Source organism: Microchirus variegatus (assembly GCF_963457635.1).
Source record: "Microchirus variegatus genome assembly, chromosome: 21".
Taxonomy (NCBI): domain Eukaryota; kingdom Metazoa; phylum Chordata; class Actinopteri; order Pleuronectiformes; family Soleidae; genus Microchirus; species Microchirus variegatus.
Window position 1 is genome coordinate 10894146 of NC_139822.1, and position 21056 is coordinate 10915201.

Consider the following 21056-nt stretch of genomic DNA (forward strand, 5'->3'; position numbering starts at 1 on the left):
AATTTTTGGTTTAGTGTATTTATTTTATACTTTTTGGGACAAAAAATAGAGTTTTACTTTTATTTCTTTGACAATCTTTCTTTTACTCCTTATTTTTAAAGCACTGTACCTCTCTTACTTTTAATTCTTCGTTGAAAAACCTTTTATCGATCTAAAAATGAACCGACCAGCTCCAGTGGAAATCTCTTTTGGCTCTCTGAGATTCCTCATCACTCACAACCCCACCAATGCACAACTGGGAAGGTTTATCGAGGTAGTGTATTCTTCAAATGTTTTCAAATTCGTCATTGTTTATTATCTTATATTGATGAAACAAAAGTGACGTGGTGTATGAAATATGTTTGATAGGATCTGAAGGCATATGGCGTTAACACCTTGGTGAGAGTGTGTGCTGCCACGTACGATAAGGCACCAGTGGAACAAGAAGGCATACAAGTTCTGGTAAGTGTTGAATTCTTTTGAAACCTCTTTTTCTTTTAATGTAGGAAATGGAAGACTGTAATGTGTGAATGACTCACTTAGCTGAGACCTTTGATAGAAAAGTTCTAATGGTGAGTTGAGAAGTTGGCAAGAAATGAGAGTAGGCACAAAAGGTTTATATTTCTTTGTGGACGTTAGTCATTGTCATTGACAGTAGCACAAGCACACAAACGGTGAGACGAATAATGCTGTATGTGAATGTACACTGCAGCAACACAGCAAAAGTAAGTTGTGATCTCATACATTATAATTGTAAGCGTGAATATTTTTCGGTTCCTTAAGAAGTTGTTCCACATTTCAGACCATTAATCTTCACAGCATATCAAAACAGCAGACAAAGTAAATACTTGAATTTCCTTCCAGGACTGGCCTTTTGATGATGGTTCGGCTCCACCAGACCAGGTGGTGGAGGACTGGCTGAACCTGCTGCAGACGAAGCTCAGAGATGAGCCTGGTTCCTGTGTGGCTGTGCACTGTGTTGCTGGATTAGGACGGTAAGAATGAAGGAAACTAAATATTCTATATAACAGTTATAGAGATAAGAATTTTCTGTTTCTATGACCTATTATTTTAATACATTTTATTTGTACCATGCCGAAAATCACAACATACATTGAAATATATTCGGTAAATTGCATGGCGACAAAATGCGACAAAGAGCATTTAGTAAATCAAATCTAAAAACCAAATGAAATTATATCTGTTCCTTGTCCTCAGAGCTCCCGTGTTGGTGGCCTTGGCTCTAATTGAGTGTGGCTTGGAATATGAAGACGCAGTGCAGTTCATAAGAATGTGAGTATAGTGCTCTGCTTCTGCTCTACTTCTGACATCGTTTGGCAAGTTTTAACATTTAATAGCTAGACTGGATGTGTATTACAGATATGCAATGACATTCTTCCTATCCACAATGACATTCTTCCTATCCACAATAACATTCTCTCTAGGATAAATGAGTCGCCTCAGTGCGGTTTCATTACAATTATCGTAAATGTAATTATGACTTGTAACAATTGGATTGAAGATATCTGAAATGGGAGTTTCTCCTAGTAAGAATTATTTTGCAGATATATCAAGAATGTCATTGTGGATATCTGAATTGACAATTGTGGATAGGAAGAATGTCCTGTCCTTTTTTACACCAAAGAATTGAATTACAGGTGTCTGTAATACATATCCAGTCTAGCTATTAAATGTTTAAAGGTCTTGCCATAGACATCAATGTCTATACATACAGTACATGTTTTTACAGCATTTTGTCTCCGTCATTAGGAAGCGTCGCGGGGCCTTGAACTCCAAGCAGCTGCTTTACCTCGAAAACTACAAACCTAAACTGTGTCTGCGCTGCAAAGATACTGTGGGCCAGAACTGCTGTATACAGTAGGAAACGACAACCCCCCACACAGCCTCACTGCAACTTCATAGGAGACTCATCTTTTGATTTTAAATGGGAAGTTCACCTGATTATTATTATTATTATAATAATTGTTTTGTAATTTATTCAAAGCACTTTGTTTAATTCCAGAAATGTAAAGATTTTAAGGGCATTGCTCTTCAGTTATTAGGCCTGAAACTGTAGAGATATTGAAAGTTGTTATTTCCATTCCTTGGTCTGTAACCTCACATGTAGCAAAGCTGCACAAAGATTTAGTGAGTTAGACAGAGTTTTCTAATTCCAGAAGATGGCAGTACTGCAACCAAGAAGAAAATTAAGCAAAAGTTTGAATTTAAACTGTCACATTGAAATTAAACCTTGTGTGGCATTAAAGCACACATCTTGCTATAACAAATCCTGCTGGTGACAGCAGACTCCTTTTTGGTCTCAAATTTTCATATTAAGTTAAGACTTAAACGAGCTTCATTTCTTCTAAGCGATGACACTGAACCTTGTATAAATAGTTGTTTGTATACCTGGGTTAGGCTTGCCGAGGCTGCTTTATTCATGTCTTTTCTTATTGACCAAATCAATGTCCTGCAGTCAGAATGTGGCATAGATGACAAAGATGACAGAAAAGTGGAAAAAAAGAAGAAATTCTTGGAAAAGATTCAGGCTTTGATGCAAATATGAGATATGCTATGTCCAGTAATGCTACAATGTACCTCTGTACTGTGTGCTCCAAGTCTAGAGTGTGTAGAAGGTTGAGTCACTCGTCTTTACTTCTTCCCACTGTACAAAAGTGAAGCCAAATTAACCTGGATACAGGAGCTGCCATCTTGTGCTGGTCATTGAAGTCCGTGCAGTCGTGAGAGTGGAGCCACGGTGTTGACGTCTCGCCATTACACTCACTCGCTCAATCAATCACTGGCTACTCAGTCTCAGCTGTCAATCACAATGTTTACCCCTGTTTTTGAAAAAAAAAGAAGTAATTAAAGAAACAAACTTGCCAGAAATTCCCATTCACAAGAATGACAGGAACACAGTCTCAAACTCATGTCGTTGGCACCGGCTTTAATGTCACCATGGCACAGGGTCAGCATGTTAAAGGGATAGTTCAGGTTTGTTAAAGAACTCATTTAGAGACACTTGGAAAAAGGCTCACCTAATTCAACAAATGGTTGCATTATATGAACTGGATAGAGCATCGCCCCTTTGGCTCCATTTATTTCTATGAACCCAGCTCACCCAGCGCATTGTGCCAGAAAAGTTTTTGACTTCCATGTTTATTTACGGGTTATGGGACCCACAGAGCATGCGCAGTAATGTCACTACCATAATGCCTCTCGGCTATGTGAACGAGCCGTCCGCGTTATCGACTTCCTCGGCACGTACATGAACCGCGAAAGGCACAATGGGAGTACGCTAATGGCGTGCGCTAGCGGATTTCATGAATACCGACGTAACGTTAACTTCGGCTTTAAATCGTGGATTTGTCAATAAATGCAAAACCAATGATAGTGAATATAGTAAGCTGAAAAGTACAAAGACGTAGTTACAGTTTAAAACGATCAATAAAAATGGTTTATTTAATTGACTGTGGCTATTGGTTTATATGTGTGACAGGAATCATGTTGCGCTTGGCTGTGCTCGTACACAGCTGTGACATCACTCTGGGAAATAAGATTTGTCTGGGCTTTTTATGGCCTTTATGAATGTTTCAAATATGAAACCCCACGAATTAAAAATATAGAATATAAAGATCTATAAAAGCATGTGTCAATGTCGAGATGTCCTGTTGACAGTTTTACAGGCGTCTCTTTTACTATTTTGCAGTCATAGAAAAATTGCTTTTTGGGCCCCATGGGATTTTTTGTTGCAGTACCCACAGTGGCCACCATGTAAAAATTGTCTTCAAGGCAGAGGGGGCGGTGCTCTATCCAGTTCATATTATACATTGCATTCCCACCATAGAAACTAGAACTAGTCCCAGGAACTAGGGACTTTATTGGGACCATAACTTGGAATCACGTGCGTTTCCTCTGCAGGAAATAAATGGCAGTACTGCCGGTGGTGGTACGCGTTTGTTCAGTATGGTCGGGCGTCCATGTCTCTGGTTGTTCTCGGCACTGACGGCACACTCTGCCAGTACCCGACACAACCACACTTAAAAAATAAAAATAAAGTTAAACCTGAACCATCACTTTAAAAATCAGTCGGTAAATGTATTTACAAAGGAAGACGTAAAGCTTTTGGTAGATCATCGGCCTTTATGCATAAATACGAAAATTGCTTTGTCCTTATTAGAAGGCTGGTAAACAGTCAGTGTTAAAGCTTGAGCTTTGCTGTTAAAGGCAGTAAAGGATTCATGAGCTTCCAGGTCAATCTTCCAAAAGCTTTCCGTTTTCCCGATTACAGTAAGGATGGAATGAGCCAACATGGCCGCCCCTGAAGGTCAAATGGCCGTTGTGTCCGTGTCCGCCTCTGTCAGCTACTGTGTTTGTGAGATGCTGCTGGTCTTTGTGATGCTGTTATTTATTTCCTTCCCTTGTATCTATTTGTACTTGTTATTTATTTGTTGACTCCGCTTTGTTTCTTTGTGAATTGTCCATCTGCTGGAAAAAAACAACAACCATTAGTCTTGGAAAATTAAAGTGTTTAGTAATGTAACTTGTGTTTACTTTTACTTTTTTTTATCAAATCAGTTTTGCGTGTTCGTCTTCAGCACTTTAGTTTGATGTTCAGTCATTTGGAATCTGATGAAACAAATTTCTAGGATCTTATTAAAAATAAGGTAAGCGCTGTAATACTTAATCTGATCATGTGAAATCATGTACTTAAATCACCAAGCTAACTGTTATAAAAGTCTCAATATGTTATATTTACCATACTAAGGTTGTGCCAAACGGAAATATATCCTAAATGACGCCCGTTTTCACTGTGAACCAATGACTTCTCACTGCCTTCCCCAAACCTGAGTTTTCTCAACCAAAGGACAGTGTGCCCAACATGGAAATCTACTGGAATAATGGTGTAAAAACAAGTACAAATGCTCACCAAAAATACTTGAATACTGCAGCAAAGTATTATTACAGTACTATTTGAGATCAGTCAATGTGTGTGTTTATGAATGCATAATATTATATGGATGTGTGGCTATGCAAACAGCACGTCTGCTCCTTCCAGGTCACAGTGATTGGACAGTGTGTGGCTCTAACATGGCAGCCGACCTCAGTGTGTGTGTGTGAGTGTGAGCGATGGCCTGTGGCAGAGGGGATGCTGTGTGAATCAGTGTGGAATTACAGTATCACATGGAGCCGATGGGTAATTCAAGGCTGACCGCTTTTATTGACTGACCTGACAACAAACGCACAGGAAGTAACCTTGAACAAAAGCGCCACAGTGGTGGGAAAAAAATACAGCAAATGTCCACAGTCCATTCATTTTCTATTGGTTTGACAGGACCTTGTAGTAAAGTGATGGACACTTTACAAATGAGGGGATAAAAAGCTGGGGATCATTGTGATATATATATATATATATATATATATATATATATATTTTATTTTTTATTTTTTTATTTTTTTAATTTAAAAATGTACACTTACACACAGTGATGACACGAGTAAGAACTACACAACGCTCAGTCACACTTTGTTGCATCGTAGTTTGTTTATGTCAAATATTCACCCATATGTCGCAGAAAAATGCTATATATTCTTTTCTGTGCATGAGTTGTGGTTATCACATCACTTTTTCTGGCCTTTAAATAAATAATGGTAACACTTTATATTCAGGAACACATATTCACCATTAACTAGGTGCTTATGTACATGCACACAAGTAGCATACTAGCCCTTCATTAGTAAATATTAAGCACATTAACACCTTATTGTAAATAACCTTATTCTACCTCTATTATGACGAATTGTGATTTTTTTTTTCCTAGTCAGATTCACATAATAGCTTGATATGTTTTGTAAAACTTAAGAAATGTATTTAAAAAGAAAATGCATATTTATGCGTTTCCATTAACTGCCGTTTAGTGAATGCAGAGTGTCAGTTCAGTGAAGGAAGCAGTAGGTGGCGCAAATGTCCACGTCTTCGACTTGAGTCAAGGTTTTGGACTCAAATGCAAGAGACGTGAGCCGGTTTCAAAAGTTTATTTGCTTCAATAAGTACCAATAATTAAATAATAATTCAAAATGGCAACCAAAATGACCAGGTGCAACGTGATAACTAATCAACAGGGACGCAGTGAAGACAGAAACGGTGAGCGCGGACGGCGGAAACCCATCACCAAAATAAAACAGGAAGTGACGTAACCAAACCAAAAACCCAACTTAGCAAACAGACGCCACTTCGTAACAATAATGCATTCCCTAGTCCTTATTTCCGTTTTTTGGCGCTCACAAAGATACTCATACAAGAACACGCACGCACATATTTTTTTTAATATTAATTAAGTGTTTTTCATACATTTACTTCTCTTGAACAGCCCCTGGCTCTGAAGTTCTCAGTGTTCTAAAAAAAACCAATGTGCCCATTTAGCCAACAGAGGGCGCTCTCACGCAACTCGGCAACATTAAATAAACTGTCCGGAAAATAACAGTGATCGTGATGTTGGTTGATTGTTCCAGCGTCTGTAGCTTTACTATATTTCATTTAAATGAACCTGAGGAGGAAGAGGAGAGGAAGGCTGATGATGATGATGATCCACTTCACGCTGATGATTAAAGGATGACAAACACTGATTTTTAAAATATATATAATATATGATCAGTATTTTTAATGGACAAACAACTACAGACGGATGTTCCAGGTTTGACACAGGAGAGAGAGAGAGAGAGAGGAAGGAGAAGGAGGGGCGGCAGAAGCAAGAAGGAGGGATTGAAAAGAGGAAAGTAAGGAGCTGGAGTGGTTAGTTTTTTTTTCACCCCCCTCACATCTGGATTATGTGGACTGGTCTCACACAGAGATAAGAAGAAGAAGAAAAAGAATAGTTTGGTTGGATGTAAGAAAAAAGAGGACGAGTCTGGACTAAACGTTAAAAGAAGAGGGAGAAACTAAGAGGAGGAGGAGAAGTTCATCTAACGGGACAGCAGAGTGTGTGTGTGTGTGTGTGTGTGTCAGTAGCAGGAATGTTGCCGGTGAGTTTTAATTCAAAGCAGCTTCTGTTGTAACCGCTGGATGAATGGGTTTGTTCTCAGTGTTTTCAGTCAGTCTGAGCTGCTGTTGTCTCATAGAGAGGAGAGAGTTTAACATCTGCTGCTGTGATATGTGACAGATTATCACTCTTACTCTGCTGCTGCTGCTGATGATGATGATGGTTCAGTGTGTGAACAGACTTTGTGTTTCAATTACAATCCACTTATTATTATTATTACAAAATAGGGCTGCAACGATGAGTCGATTATTACTAAATTAAAGGTGCATTATGTAATAAATCTAAAGCAACTGGCCATAAAATCCTCCTAATATGTCACAGAGACTCAGGAATAATGTTCATATAACAAACTGAACTCACCAACAACAACAATACAGCCACAATATTTGCATTAAAAATATTATTTTGCAGACTGCAAATCATGTTTATGTTTTGAAATCATGTTTTGGCATGTGGCGCCACCTACCGCTGTCTACCAATAATTGCAGTCAGTAGTCTCAGCTGCCGAACAATCATGGGTTGCCAGTTACGTCAGAAAATGAAACCTAAAAAACATCGGTAATTTGAATTTGAATGAGGTAACCGTTTTTGGCCACATTCTTACATATGGCACCTTTAATGATCAACTATTTTCATAATCGATTCATGTTTTTTCAATAGTTGATACTAGTTTCGAAAAGTTCTAGTCTTGGCTGCACAGTGCAGCACAAACTTCCAGCCTCAGTGGATTTATCTGTCCAGTGGATACATGTTATATATGACAGCAATGTGCCTGATAGAGCCTGCAAATGATCACTTTTCCAAATGCTAACTGCTGTTAGCTCACAGTGGCCTCTGTGGCTGATGTTTGTTTGTTTTTTTTAAAGTCGGACCTAAAGAGATACTACTAAACGGAGCGTTCTGAACAGTTCTGATAATGGTGTTTCTTTGAGAGCTCAATGTTTTCTCAGGCGGTCCTTGGTATAAAAAGTTGTGTCCTTGGCTGAGAAGTAAACTGAGAACCTCTGCTGTAAATCAGTCTGAATATAGAACCGGTTAACACATATTTTTAAGAAAATGATTTGTTTTACATCCTTTTCAGTTATTTTGTACTTGTGCACTGTAGACCTGATTAGTCCTATGCAGAGTAGGACCTGGTCCAGGCCTATTCAACTAGTTTCTCCATATATAAGTGGGGACATGTCCATACCTACACCATTGCATCCAGAATTATTATTTTTTAATATATATAACATCCAGGTACAGACAGGAAGTGGACTGGCTGCTGTCTGTATTTGATTATAATGTAAAATTAATGTAAAAAAAAATAAAAAATAAAGGTATTTTTGGCTATTTTTATTCCTTTTAGCAATATTTTTGGCATTTATAATACAATCATACAGACATTGGCCCACCCTCTTCTGAAGTTGAATAGCCCTGATCTAGTGTATGTAAGCTTCTGAGTGCATGAGCAGTATTAGGAACATGTACAGTATAAGCACAGTCTGTCGTAAAAATATGGATGAAATGAATATTATATGGTTTGGTAACAAGAAAACCCTCTCATGTCCTAATGTAGTAACCACTTAGCCCGTGTCACGACGTGGAATAGTGGTCTCAACCTGCCAAACAATGAAATCAGTTAAAGCATTAGAATTCCTGTTTCCATCCTTTCCTTCCTTCCTCTTTCTTACACACACAGAGAGAGAGAGAGAGAAAACACTACAGCTCTTTGTGACTGAGTTGCGCTGCTGTCAGCTGCAGACAATGCACTGAAGATATAGAGATGTGTTTACTCCTGGGACCAAAAGAGAAAGAGAGGGAGGTTCAGACCTTTTTCTTTTCTCGTCTGTTTGATCCAAAGTTTTTATTTTAGCTCGTGTCTTTGTCCCAGTGTTCACAGCTTCACGACTGTGAGTCTTGTCGAGATGTTTATTCAAAGCTGCCACTGCTAACGTTTCATGGACTGACTATCAAAGTGCTTTTGGTGTCACATGATGGAACGAATGCACATAATGCACACACATTTTGGTCTGGGTAAAGAGCAAGAGCGAGGCAACATTGGTGCCACACAGTATTTACATTCTTGGTGGACAGAGGACATTTGTGGACATTGTGGATGAATCACAGAACACTTTTGTCACAGATTGTTCCGTTTCCCTCAGGATAAACTGTAATCCAGGGCTCCGGGCGCTTGCAATATTCCATCATGATATTGCAACAACACTATTAATGATGATGTGCTGCAGGATTTCAAAAGAAATATCTAGTTCACAACACATAAAACATTTATAGCGGCAAATGAAGCTATAAATAACAGAAACTGACAAATAGACTCAATGATTAAATAAATAATCATGCGCTGGCAACTGTGACGAAAACAAAAGACAAACATCAAAATCTATTGATTCTTTGAAGTGTTGTATAAATATGGAAATATTCGAGACAGTTGGTTTAAGCCTCTGACCACTAGTTGGACAGTTTGACTCTCTCCCCCTCTTTCCAAATAGTTTAAATCTATAACTTATATAATTTTTATTATGAGAGTTTGCCACTATAGCTTTTCAAAGATCACACCTATCTTTTTAGAACAATTACAGTGTTTGCACCCATACAGTGATGTCAATGCGTCCTCACTATTCGTCACTATTCGTGACTGAATTAATAAAGAAGACCTGAAAAACTGAGTCAGCATCTAGTGATGATGAGCTGGTGATCATTACCTGTAACACTGAGCGTATTTTTCTGTAATTATGCAACAGTTTGTCCGATTGGAAACATTTTCCAACAGTTTCTGAAAGCTGAGAAGTAGCACATCAACGATTAATTAATTATTAAGGTAATTTCACTCACACTGTAGCAGCAAGCCGGCGAATCAGCCTCTTTGTCACCAGAGATAGTTTCCATTTTTTGGCCTGTTTTTGAACATTGAGACAAATCCGCAAACGTTATTAAAATCTGTTATTTTAAATAAATGTTACGCTGTTGAAATTTCAAATTTCACACGCAAAATCTGGTGTTCATGTACAACTACAGTGTTTTTTTTTTCAAAATATAACTTTTGGTTTTTCTTCATTTTAAATTGTCAATGCACTATTTTGGCATGCAGTCGATTGTAAAGTGGGCAAAAGCACTTACTCAAAGGATATTTTCTGGTTCCCTTTTATGGTTAAAATAAGCAAAAAAAAAAAAAAAAGTCCAGACGGACATTTTGAGGGTTAGGTGTTATAAACACTTGTTTATACCCGACAGTGTGGAATTGAGGAGAAGTTGTTTGGTTTAGGAGCTTAAATGTACTTTTTTTTGTTTATCAGACAGTTTGAATATTTGAGGAAGGAGCTGTTTGTTATTATTATCATTAATAATGTTGATAATAATAACTAGAAAATTCCGCCGGCGTGATTCCGATCGTGCCTGCTGGTTGGTGCTGTTGTTGTCGTGTGCATGACCTTTGCTGGCAAAGTTAGTGGGCACTTCCTGTTTACAATGGCCGACTTCCTGTTTGGTCAACGGTGTGTCCCTAAACATGTCCAGGGAAGGCCCCTCCTCTTACATCTCGTGTTTCATGCAGATTTGGCCATGTATGGCAAAGTTACATTTAACTTCCTGTTTCGGGCATTCCACTTCCTGTCTTGGGGTCATCTCTTGCAGACGTGTTCAGAACGGGTCTCTGATCTCACAAGTTTCTACGTTTAAGTATGACGACCCTTTTTTTAATATAGTTTAATAACAATAAAAATAATAATAACATTAAAAGCGCAAGAATGAATCAAATAATTAATTAAATATAATAAAAAAACATACAAATCTCTGTGATCTCTGGAGTGGGAGTGTGTCAGTAGGCGTGCAGCAGAGCTCTGGACATGTTGAAGTTTATTTGACGAGTTTTGCTGGTGAAATGTAGGAGGATGCTGTTGCTGTCGTCGCTTTTGGAAGTGATGAGTGCATGAATTTCATCAGCGGGTTCAGTTTAGTTGACTTTATTATGTTTTGCAGTGATGAACGGGAACCTGTTGTCAACGGTTGTGTCTGTGTGCGTTTGAATTTGAATATTTTTATACTAAATTACCTGAAAAAACGTAAAACACGGTGGTAATGATATGTAGAAACCTTTCACAACAGTGGCTGTTCATCAGGATAAGACAGCACAGTGGTTTAAAGTAGTATACAGAGTGTTTCCGTCTCACAGAGCTGGAGCTTATGTTTCAGAGGAGCACACACTGATTTGTGACTTTGTGTTTGGGGCAGAGCGAGGTGGGGGTGGTTAGAACACTCGTCACTGTCAGCTGTCACTGTGTTCACACACACACACACACACACACACACACACACACACACACACACACACACACACACACACACACACACACACACACACACACACACACACACACAGCTGAGCAGTTGTCGCTGAGATTCAATTAGAGGCAGAATAATAACATCAGCAACAATGAAGATCGCTAAAAGTCACACACTGCAACTTTAAAGGTCCAGCATATAACTTCAGGAAGGGTTTACTGGCTGACTCCACCCATAAATTTGTATAAATTAGTGCTGTTTAACGGCGTCAACATTAGCACACTACACATTTCCATGACGACTGACCGGAGAAAGACTCGCGTGACGTCATGTTTACGTGACTCCCGATTGTTAAAATGAGTCTCTAAAGTAACGCTAAACTTTAAAAACAGAGGCACACATACGCAGTACACGGGTACGTTGGTTATTTGTAGTGCTGCACTTTTTGTTTAATAAACAGACCAGTCCAGTTCGACTGTAGCCGCGTTAAAGACGCTAAAAGGAGCTAATGCAGCTAACGGAGCTAACTGGTAAACGGCGCCTGGACTCGTAAACATGACATCATGCGTGTCTTTTTCAGGTCAGTCGTCATGGAAACGTGTCATGCATGAACGCATGACCTAGTGCTGTGTTCACCTATTGCACAGCACTAGTATAAATATATAATCACATTGAAATAGAATTGTAATAATAATATGTACTTAAAGGGTCACTTCACCCCAAAAATATGTTTTTTTGTTTTTTTTACTAATCCAGAGATAAACGCGTTATCAGACTGTAGATCTGAGATACAGATTGTAATTTTTTTTTATAAAATTGACAAAAAGTCGACGTCAAAGTCACTTCCTGTCAAGTTTTATAAGCAAGAGAAAAACATTTTATCAAATTAAATCTGTAAATAAATAAAAACTGGTCCATTTTAATCCAATTCTGTAATAGAATGTCAACAGCAGCATCATAATGATTTTAAGTTTATTCTTCATTTGACCAAGTGGGAAAAAAATGGGTTAAACTGCACTTTAAGGCAAAAGCCTTGTTTTACTTAGGCCACCTTCTTGTGCCACCATGTTTCTACAGAAGCCCTTAAAGGTGAAGTAAGTAGTTTATAGTGACATCTAGAGGAGAGGCTGAAATTTACAACTTTCTCCGTGTCAGCAGATGAGGTTCATGAGGTGAGGGAGAATGCGAGCTACCGCGGCCGTAGCAGACGAAGCGGAGAGAGTGGAGGCGGGACTTCCGCTACAAGTAAAGAGACGCTTGATTTGTCCTATCGCGTTTGTTCTTACAGGCTCCGGTAGAAACATGGCGTCTCGCTGCTAACAGTGGCTATGCAACCGCGGCCCGCGACCATGTTATTTTACATGACTTTTTGAAACACTACGAAAATGAAACAAAAACTATTATACAGCAACTAGACAATGCAGGAGCACATAATATGTATAAAAAAGTGGATTTTGGGTTATATAAACCCATAAATACTACACAGTGTCCCTTTAAAGGACACACTAGTGTTCCACTTCAGGTTTTGAAGAGAAACTAAAGACACTAACATCCAATGTAGGAGTGAGCTGAGGAATCTGTAATTGATTCTTACATACTAGAGCTTTAAAAAACTCAACTACCACTCATAATTAAAGCTCATCCTCTGGTTAAGTCATTTCAAGTTTGCATTAACAAATGCATTCACCTCAGTATAAATATAATATGGTTATAAGATTAGTCTTTATCTGATTCCATGATTAAGCGAGGTGATGCATTGGGAAGTCAGTGTGGCAGAGCTGTTCACTCACCGTGTGTAACACTTTCATAGTTCTGGTCCATGTACTGTACCTTCTATTTAAAACAGATGTCTTCATGTGTAATATTTAAACAGCAGTGGTTTCCTGTCACACCCCTCCCCTCTCCCCTTCACTAACCAGAGAACATACTGTTCAAATGGCTCAGAAATTAAAATTAAATCTGTGTGGGATTCAACCTGCTGCTGTGAAATCATCCCTCAGGTTTCCTGTCAGAGTGACTGTCGGTATAATATAGGCTGATTAAAAACACACTGGTCAGCGAGAACACCAGTATGACAGATGGCACGCACTGAAAAACCCCAGGAGAACCCAGCTAACCTTGAAGGGTGCGAGCAGGTAAAATAATAATAATATACACAATCCATCATCATCTAAAATGACACAAGCCTATGGCAAGCCGTTTTAACAATTAATAGCGAGACTGGATATGTATTGCAGATATCGGTTATTCAATTCTTCCTATCCACAATGATATTCTTCCTATCCACAATGTCATTCTTCCTAGGACAAATGACATCACTTTTGCCTTTCATGTGTATTGGGCTTTCAATGTCAGATGTCCACAATTACATTCTTCCTATCCACAATGATATTCTTCCTAGGACAAATGACGTTTCAGTGCGGTTTCATTCCAATTACCGTAAATGTTATTATGACTAGTAACAATTGGATTGAAGATATCTGAAATGGGAGTTTCTCATAGTAAGAATTCTATTGCAGATATCCAGAATGATCATTCTAGATATCCAGAATGTAATTGTGGATATCTGAAATGTTCTTTTTGACGAGGAAGAACTGAATTACAGATAGCTGTAATACATATCCATTCTTGCTATTAAATTGTTATTAAATGTTGCTTGCCATACAAGCCTATGACAAATCTAACACAGTGGTCCAGTGTATAACGGGGGGTATTGGCTTTGAAATAAAAAAACATGTTTGGTTTCCATAGCCTAAAAAGGAAGGGGAACAAGGCCACAGTAGTTCCTTGACATACTTGGGGAAAGGAAGAGTTGAGCTAAGTGTTCTTCTCTTTGTTGTACTCTTGGTTTAGGGCGAAGATTGTTAGGGATAATGCTTTGTTTATGTTGTCCAAATGAATGGAAGTCCTTAAAAGGGCACGTTCACAAACTAGTGTTCGCCAGTCATGCTGCATTATATCTCTGTCACCTCCCTAATCTCTGTCCTGCAGTGCTACCATCTTCTTTTCCATAACACGATTCAACCACTGACTGTTTGCACGTTACATTTGTAATTGGTACATGAAGATATTAGCGATGTTTTATTTTTAGCACCAATCCTCAAGTTGTGATTGTGTCCATGTTGGAGGTGTGTCATGGTCTGTCAGTCTTCTACTACGCAGCAGTTGGATCATTCACAGGCACTGCTAAAATTACCGCCACGCAAAAAGACCATCATGTATTTTCATCATGAAGGCATTGATGATTTTGTCAGTGGAGGTGTCGGTCTTGACCTTCAGTGACCTGGTCGGCTCCAGCTCTGCTGGACTGAAAGTTTAAAAAAGGGGGGGGTTGGCATCAGGACGTCTGGGTCGTGTCACTAAACTTAGTCTGTGGTTGATTATCCTGTCAAATCATGACAGGTGATAACAGAATATTTTATCATTTATTTCAGTATTTGTTGACTTAGTTGTACAACACTTTTAAAAGAGTTGAGTGATACATACTGTGAATCTACATAGTTTCTCATTTACGTTTGAATTCTCATGGAAAAAGCATTACGTTACCAGTAATAACAAATTTTTTTGAAGATTCAATTTAATACATAGTGGTTGCAGATGCTGCTACAAAAGAGAGGCTTTTCATGGCTGGAGCCAACATTTAGACTGAATCTGCTGGAAATGTGTGAGAAAATGATTCTCAAAGCCAGTTTTACTGCTCGATACCACGTTTTTTCCCCCACATCTGATACCAATATCACAAAGTCTGATACAGTCTGTATCTTTTTAGATTTGTGCTGATGCAACAAACTATCACCAGCCATTTCAAAAAAACTTCATGAGGATTAATTCCAAAATGAGGAAATAAACAGCCCTCATTTTATTACATTTATGGTTTTTACACTTTATTTTTTCCAAATTATGACCAGTGCTTTAAAAAAGCACATCAGCTTCAGCTTGCTTCATTGTCCAGCATGAGTCGTGTCCACACCCCCATCCCCCCACCCCTCATATTTACTGAAACCTGATGTCCTTCACCCCCTCCCTCCCTGACACACGCTCACTTATATCTGTATTTCCTGTCCTGTCACACACACACACTTACACATTCCTACCTACTGTAGACATCACTTTCTCCAATCATCTGTCTCTCACACACACACACACACACGTGCTTGCGTCCTGATGTGTGTGCTCTCTGCTCGCTGGTTTCCCAATGAGGCGTTTCTTTGGCCGCTTGCTGGAGCAGCTGCTGTTTCTGTCTAAAAACCTCAAAGTGAGTAAATGCAGGAAAGCGAGGAAGACGCCTGCGAGCAGGGGAACCAAACCAGTGGTGAGTGATTAGCAGAACTCCTCCACATTTGTTTTAAGATGCTGTAATCCGTAAAAGACTCAGTCAGGGTTGTTGCAGCTGAGCTCCGAGTCGGAATAAAGTAAGTCAAATGGCATGAAATGAGTGTTTTCACTTAGAGAATGTTATGTCCCTCAGTGTTTTACAGTCAAATCAGAGCCTGGGGGAATTTACTACTGTACTTGACCCAGACTGAGTCTCATATGAGAGGATGTGCACCAACCACTGTTCCACTGTGCCTGTAGGAACGGCCCAAAGTGTCTAACTAATAAAAGGAGCACTGACGTGTTTATTGCAGCAGTGGGACTTACAGTTTGTTGTTTGTCACTCTGTGGCCTGCTCACTGTCTTACACTGCACTCTGTCTGTCTCCTTTCTCTAATGCTTAAAATAGCCAGAGTCACTCCATTCAGCACCAGAGGCATTTTAAGAACCACAACCCAATCTCTCTCTCTGTGTGTGTGTGTGTGTGTGTGTGTTGTCATGACAAACGGCCTTTGCATGTCATCGACTTGAACGACTTGAAGGGAGCAAAAGTAAGAATCACTCAATTTGGTGCATTTTGACGCATCCTCATTATTCAATTAAAGGGGCCATATGAGATATGATGCAAAATCAACTTTTTTAATCATTTAAATCCTTATATTTGGGACTCTGGAGGCCCTGTCAGTTGGCAAAGTGTGAAAAAAGATGACTCACTCGTGTTTCTGTGGTCCTTCTCAGTCTAAGTACAGGAGATAACGGTAATGTTGACTTCCGCGCTCATTAGGACGTCACAATGCGCTAAATTCCTGGTATTGTTGTTAAAACTTTGTCCGTAAAACACCCAAGAGTGCTGGCGAGGGCAACGGTATCCGAAAACCGGAAGTCCGCAAAGTGCACAAAAAGTTCTATTCTTGGCTCCACAGTGCAGCACAGATTTCTACACAAACTTCCAGCCTCAGAGGATTTATCTGTCCAGTGGATACATGTTATATATGACAGCAATGTGCCTGCTAGAGCCTAGTGCTAACTACTATTAGCTCCCAGTAGCCTCTGTGGCTGATGTCATTTCCTGTCCCTTAAGTTTCGTTTTATTTTTTTTTAAGGTGGACCTAAAGAAATACAACTAAACAGAGCGTTCTGAACAGGGCTGTTTTGGCAGGGTGATTGAACTGCTGTGGTGCTTCATCCTTATGGTATTTTGACCAAAGCATGTCACAGGCATGTTCATTAGGACACCAGGGAATGAGGTTAACTTGGAGAAATAGGGTATAATATGGGACCTTTAAGCAAATAAATTATAAGGAGCAGTAATGGTGTCACTGGAGGAAACGGTAGTTTGTTTGGTTTGTGAAGTCTATATGGAAAAATGAGCTTCTCACTTGATTCAGGACGTCTGTAAACATTTTACTGAGGAGTTAATGATCTCCATCACCAGATGTAGCTCGTCTTCAATAGAACATGGTGTCGGTTTTGTAAATCATGTCCCCATTTAGAGGAAAACGGACAATGAAAGAGGCGGCGGTAGCTCAGTGATAGAGCTTTCACCGTTTACCATAAAGCATGGCAGACATGAATGGACACCAGTGTGATATCGTCCAACAGGAGGACTGGATGTCGTTGAACTTCCAGTTTTAGAAACGATCACGGCTCTGGTCAAATTACAAAGCTTAAGGACTAAAAAACATTGCGGTCAAACTATCTGATGCTGAATTTTAATCCTTGAATGGGTAAAATAATGAGACCTAATAACTGCAATTTTGTATAAAGAGAATCCTTTAAAAGACTAATAAAGTTCTGTTCTGCACTTCGATACAGTATCTACTAGTGTACTGGAAATTAGACATTGTTAATGAAATTTCAAATGAAAAGTCCCACATTCACTCAACTCCGTTGTGTTCAGGATATCTATGACCACTACCATACTGAACGTCAGACATTTGTACTGTTTCAGAGAAATTTCAAATTAAAAGTCGCACTTGTTAATCGAAAAAAACTGATTAATTATTAAAAAGTCTGACCATGGAGACACAAGTGTCAGATAGTTACACTACTCTGTAGCTTGAGTAGTGTAGACTGCAGAGCTTGAAGACTGGTGTGTGTGAATGTAACCTTGGTCACCATTGTGATTTGCATTGGGTCAAACAACGTCCCCTGAGCTGATGGACGATATACCTTGAATGTACAATGAATGTGAACATGAACGGAACCTGTGCATCACTCCGTCATTTCATGACACTTCCATGTCACTTACATGCGTCATCAAGCTGTCATGTTCTGTATTGTGTATGAGCTTGAAGAGATTATGTAAAATAAAATAAAACAAGAGAGTTATTAATATTCATCTGGTCTGATTTGATGATGTAACACCTCTTCATCGCTGGTGTCACTCCTTTAGTGGAACAACAAATGACGAAATAGAAGCATAACAGCCAGTAATTAGGGCTGTATTCAATTATTTAACTTTATACTATTGAAGGACCTTTTCTGGCTTAAACCAGTAGTCCTCATGGAGACCAAAACCTGGTCCTAATGAGGCAGAACCTCATTTCTGAGGAGCTGGTTAAGTATGGGGTTGAGATTTGTGGTTAGGTTAAGGTTAAAGGGTTAGACAATAATTGGTTGTGGTTAAGTTGAGGGATAACATTGTGAATGGCAGTGTTCCGTGTGTGTGTGTGTGTGTGTGTGTGTGTGTGTGTGTGTCTAATCCGAGCTTTAGAGAACGTGTCCTTGCTCAGTCTGCATGCAACATGAGATTACTTCACATGATCAGGTGTATACAGTGCTGTGGATTAGTTTGCGTTGTATTTTGTATCTGTGTGTGTGTGTGTGTGTTCCTATCCCAGATTACCCTAAATTTATCGCTCTGCCGCTGACTGACCATCTAACCGTGACGTCACCAGTGACATCACTGCGAGTAGCTGATTGCTATTTTTAATCTTTTGGCTGCAGAATCGAGAGGAATTAATAACAGAGTGATTCCACAGCGGATCATCATCATCATTATGGTCATTTTTCAAATCGAATCTTTGAGTCATACGCACTACTTTTCTGTCAACAGCATGTTAGTAATGACAAAGCGTATATAATATACATATACAATAATAAATAATACAATGATCATATTGATGATCATAGAAATCGTACCTACTTTACATCAGTGTATGTTGTATATTAACACTTGGATGAATTCTGTCTGGTTTCAGGTGATCCTGACAGTTTACCTCAGTGACACCCAGCAGATGTTAACTGAGGTCCCAGTGACTCCAGCAACCAGAGTGAGAGACGTGGTTGAATACTGCAAAGAGCCTGGAGAGGGGGACTGTCACTTGGCTGAAAAATGGAACGGACACGGTGAGTGCTGAATCAGCCGAATGAACGAAAACATTATGATGGATGATAGAAGGTTGTAAATGGAAAGTTATTATCTTACAGTTGGTAAACATATTAGCAAACAGACACCTACCGTGGTATTTTACACGTCAAGATTCTCCAAATCATGTCTCATAAAGATGGGCAATTCTGACTCTACTTGTTAGTTTTTAGACCAAACTAGAAACATCTTTCACAGTACGTGCAGTGATGTACATACAATATAACAAAGTTATAATATTCATTGGTGTACCTTTGTGTAAGATTTGTATTCAAATATTACATTTACTAACCTAACCGTTGTAACGAGTAATGAAGATAGTTGGGGGGGAAATGTAGTTGAGTCAAAGTAAATGTTACTAAAAAATATATATAAATCACAGTAAAATACAGATGTGTGAATATCTATATATATGTATATAAATATATATATATGTATGTATATATATATATATATATATATATATGTGTATGTATATATATATATGTGTATGTATATATATATATGTGTATGTATATATATGTGTGTGTATGTATATATATATATGTGTATGTATATATATATGTATGTATATACATATATGTGTATGTATATATGTGTATATATGTATATGTGTGTGTATATATGTATATGTAAATGTATATATGTGTATATATATGTGTGTGTGTGTATGTATGTATGTATGTATATATACAGTATATATATTTATGTATACATAAATGTATACACATATGTATGTATATGTGTATCTATATATATTTATGTATATACATGTATGTATACATACATATATACATACATACACACACACACACATATACATACACATTTATACACACATACATACATATACACATATATACACATATATACATATATGTATGTATATGTGTATATATATATATATATATATATATATATATTTATGTATATACATTTATATATTGATTTAACATATACAATCTGATGTTCATGTTCAACTCCAGTGCCTTTTCTAAATAAAACTTTTTCTTCATTTTAAATTGTTAATATGCTATTTTCACATGCAGTAAATTGTAATTTTCTGGCTCTTTTACAGTTAAAATAAGCAAAAAAAAAAGGCCCAGACAGACATTTTTAGGTTTAGGTGTTAAAGGGTTAAGTCAAAATTGTTACAATACAACACAGAATGACAAATGAAAACACACAATACAGAACTTCAAAGTCCTTTTCCAACCAAATGTGTGGCAGATGTGACAGTATGATTCTAATCCAGCAGTAAGTTGTTAGTTGTGAAGTCAGACCTACGTCACAGCTACAGCCTGTGTAATCATTAAGGAGTGCTAAATAAAGTGCCTCCCGTGTGTTGTATGTCATTGTAAAACATGAATAGACCAGTCCATCACACACATACAGACACTGAGAGCAATAACAGTGTGGCCTACATTCATTCAATCATAGCTGTTGTAGCAGTGATTCACAAAACAACACAGTGTGTGTGTGTGTGTTTGTGTAGCAGTGAGGTGTGAGCGAGCGGTCAGCCGAGCTATAAATGGCTCTGACGCTCAGACGAGGGTGACACCGTGAAGGAGCTCATAATAAATGGTGGTGTAAAGTGTGTTGTTGTGTAAAGAGAAGCTTTGGCTTCAGGCGTCCAGCAGAGCCTCACAGATTATGTGAGAGTGAGGCCACAAAGCCATTGTGTGTGTGTTAAATGTGTGTATTATTAGCGTTGGTGGATTGATGCGTTTGTGGCTGTGAGGATATTGTTGTTGGACTTTGAAAACATGACTTCACTCTATTCACTTCTTTGTTTTCATGTACATTTGTGAGTTTAATTATATAAATACACATTTCCATACAGTCAGACACTTAACACCGATATCTTCCCTCAACCACCCAAGTCTTATATTTTACATCCTGATTGTATTCGTTCAGTTATTTGATATTTACACATTTAAAGGTGCCATATGTAAGAATGTGGCCAAAAACGGTTACTACATTCAAATTCAAAATACCGAGGTCTTTTAGGTTTCGTTTTCTGACGTAACTGGCAACCCGTGGTTGCTCGGCAGCTGAGACTCTACTGACTGCAA

General features: G+C 38.5%; 2 protein-coding genes across 5 annotated transcripts in view; both read left to right on the forward strand.

Moving 5' to 3' along the window:
* Window positions 1-157: 157 nt before the first annotated feature.
* LOC310942531 (protein tyrosine phosphatase type IVA 2-like) lies at window positions 158-2091 on the forward strand (the record flags this gene model as incomplete). Of its 3 annotated transcripts, XM_083907930.1 has the most annotated exons (5): window positions 158-253; window positions 349-441; window positions 844-974; window positions 1198-1272; window positions 1750-2091. In XM_083907930.1, the coding sequence occupies 5 exons, from the start codon at window positions 158-160 to the stop codon at window positions 1859-1861; spliced, it is 507 nt and encodes a 168-aa protein (XP_083764056.1). In that variant the 3' UTR covers window positions 1862-2091. The 3 variants fall into 3 exon arrangements, with proteins under 3 accessions (XP_083764056.1, XP_083764057.1, XP_083764058.1); XM_083907931.1 differs by lacking the exon at window positions 1198-1272; XM_083907932.1 differs by lacking the exon at window positions 349-441.
* Window positions 2092-6937: 4846 nt separating this feature from the next.
* LOC310942166 (apoptosis-stimulating of p53 protein 1-like) overlaps window positions 6938-21056 on the forward strand; it is a 49391-nt gene continuing 35272 nt past the window's right edge. The window contains exons 1-2 of one of the 2 annotated variants that reach the window (XM_083907486.1): window positions 6938-7002; window positions 18815-18962. In XM_083907486.1, coding sequence (XP_083763612.1) covers window positions 6994-7002; window positions 18815-18962 — 157 coding nt within the window. In that variant the 5' untranslated portion in view covers window positions 6938-6993. Of the gene's footprint in view, window positions 7003-15392; window positions 15610-18814; window positions 18963-21056 lie in introns of those variants that run through there. The other variant, XM_083907485.1, reaches the window with a different exon arrangement.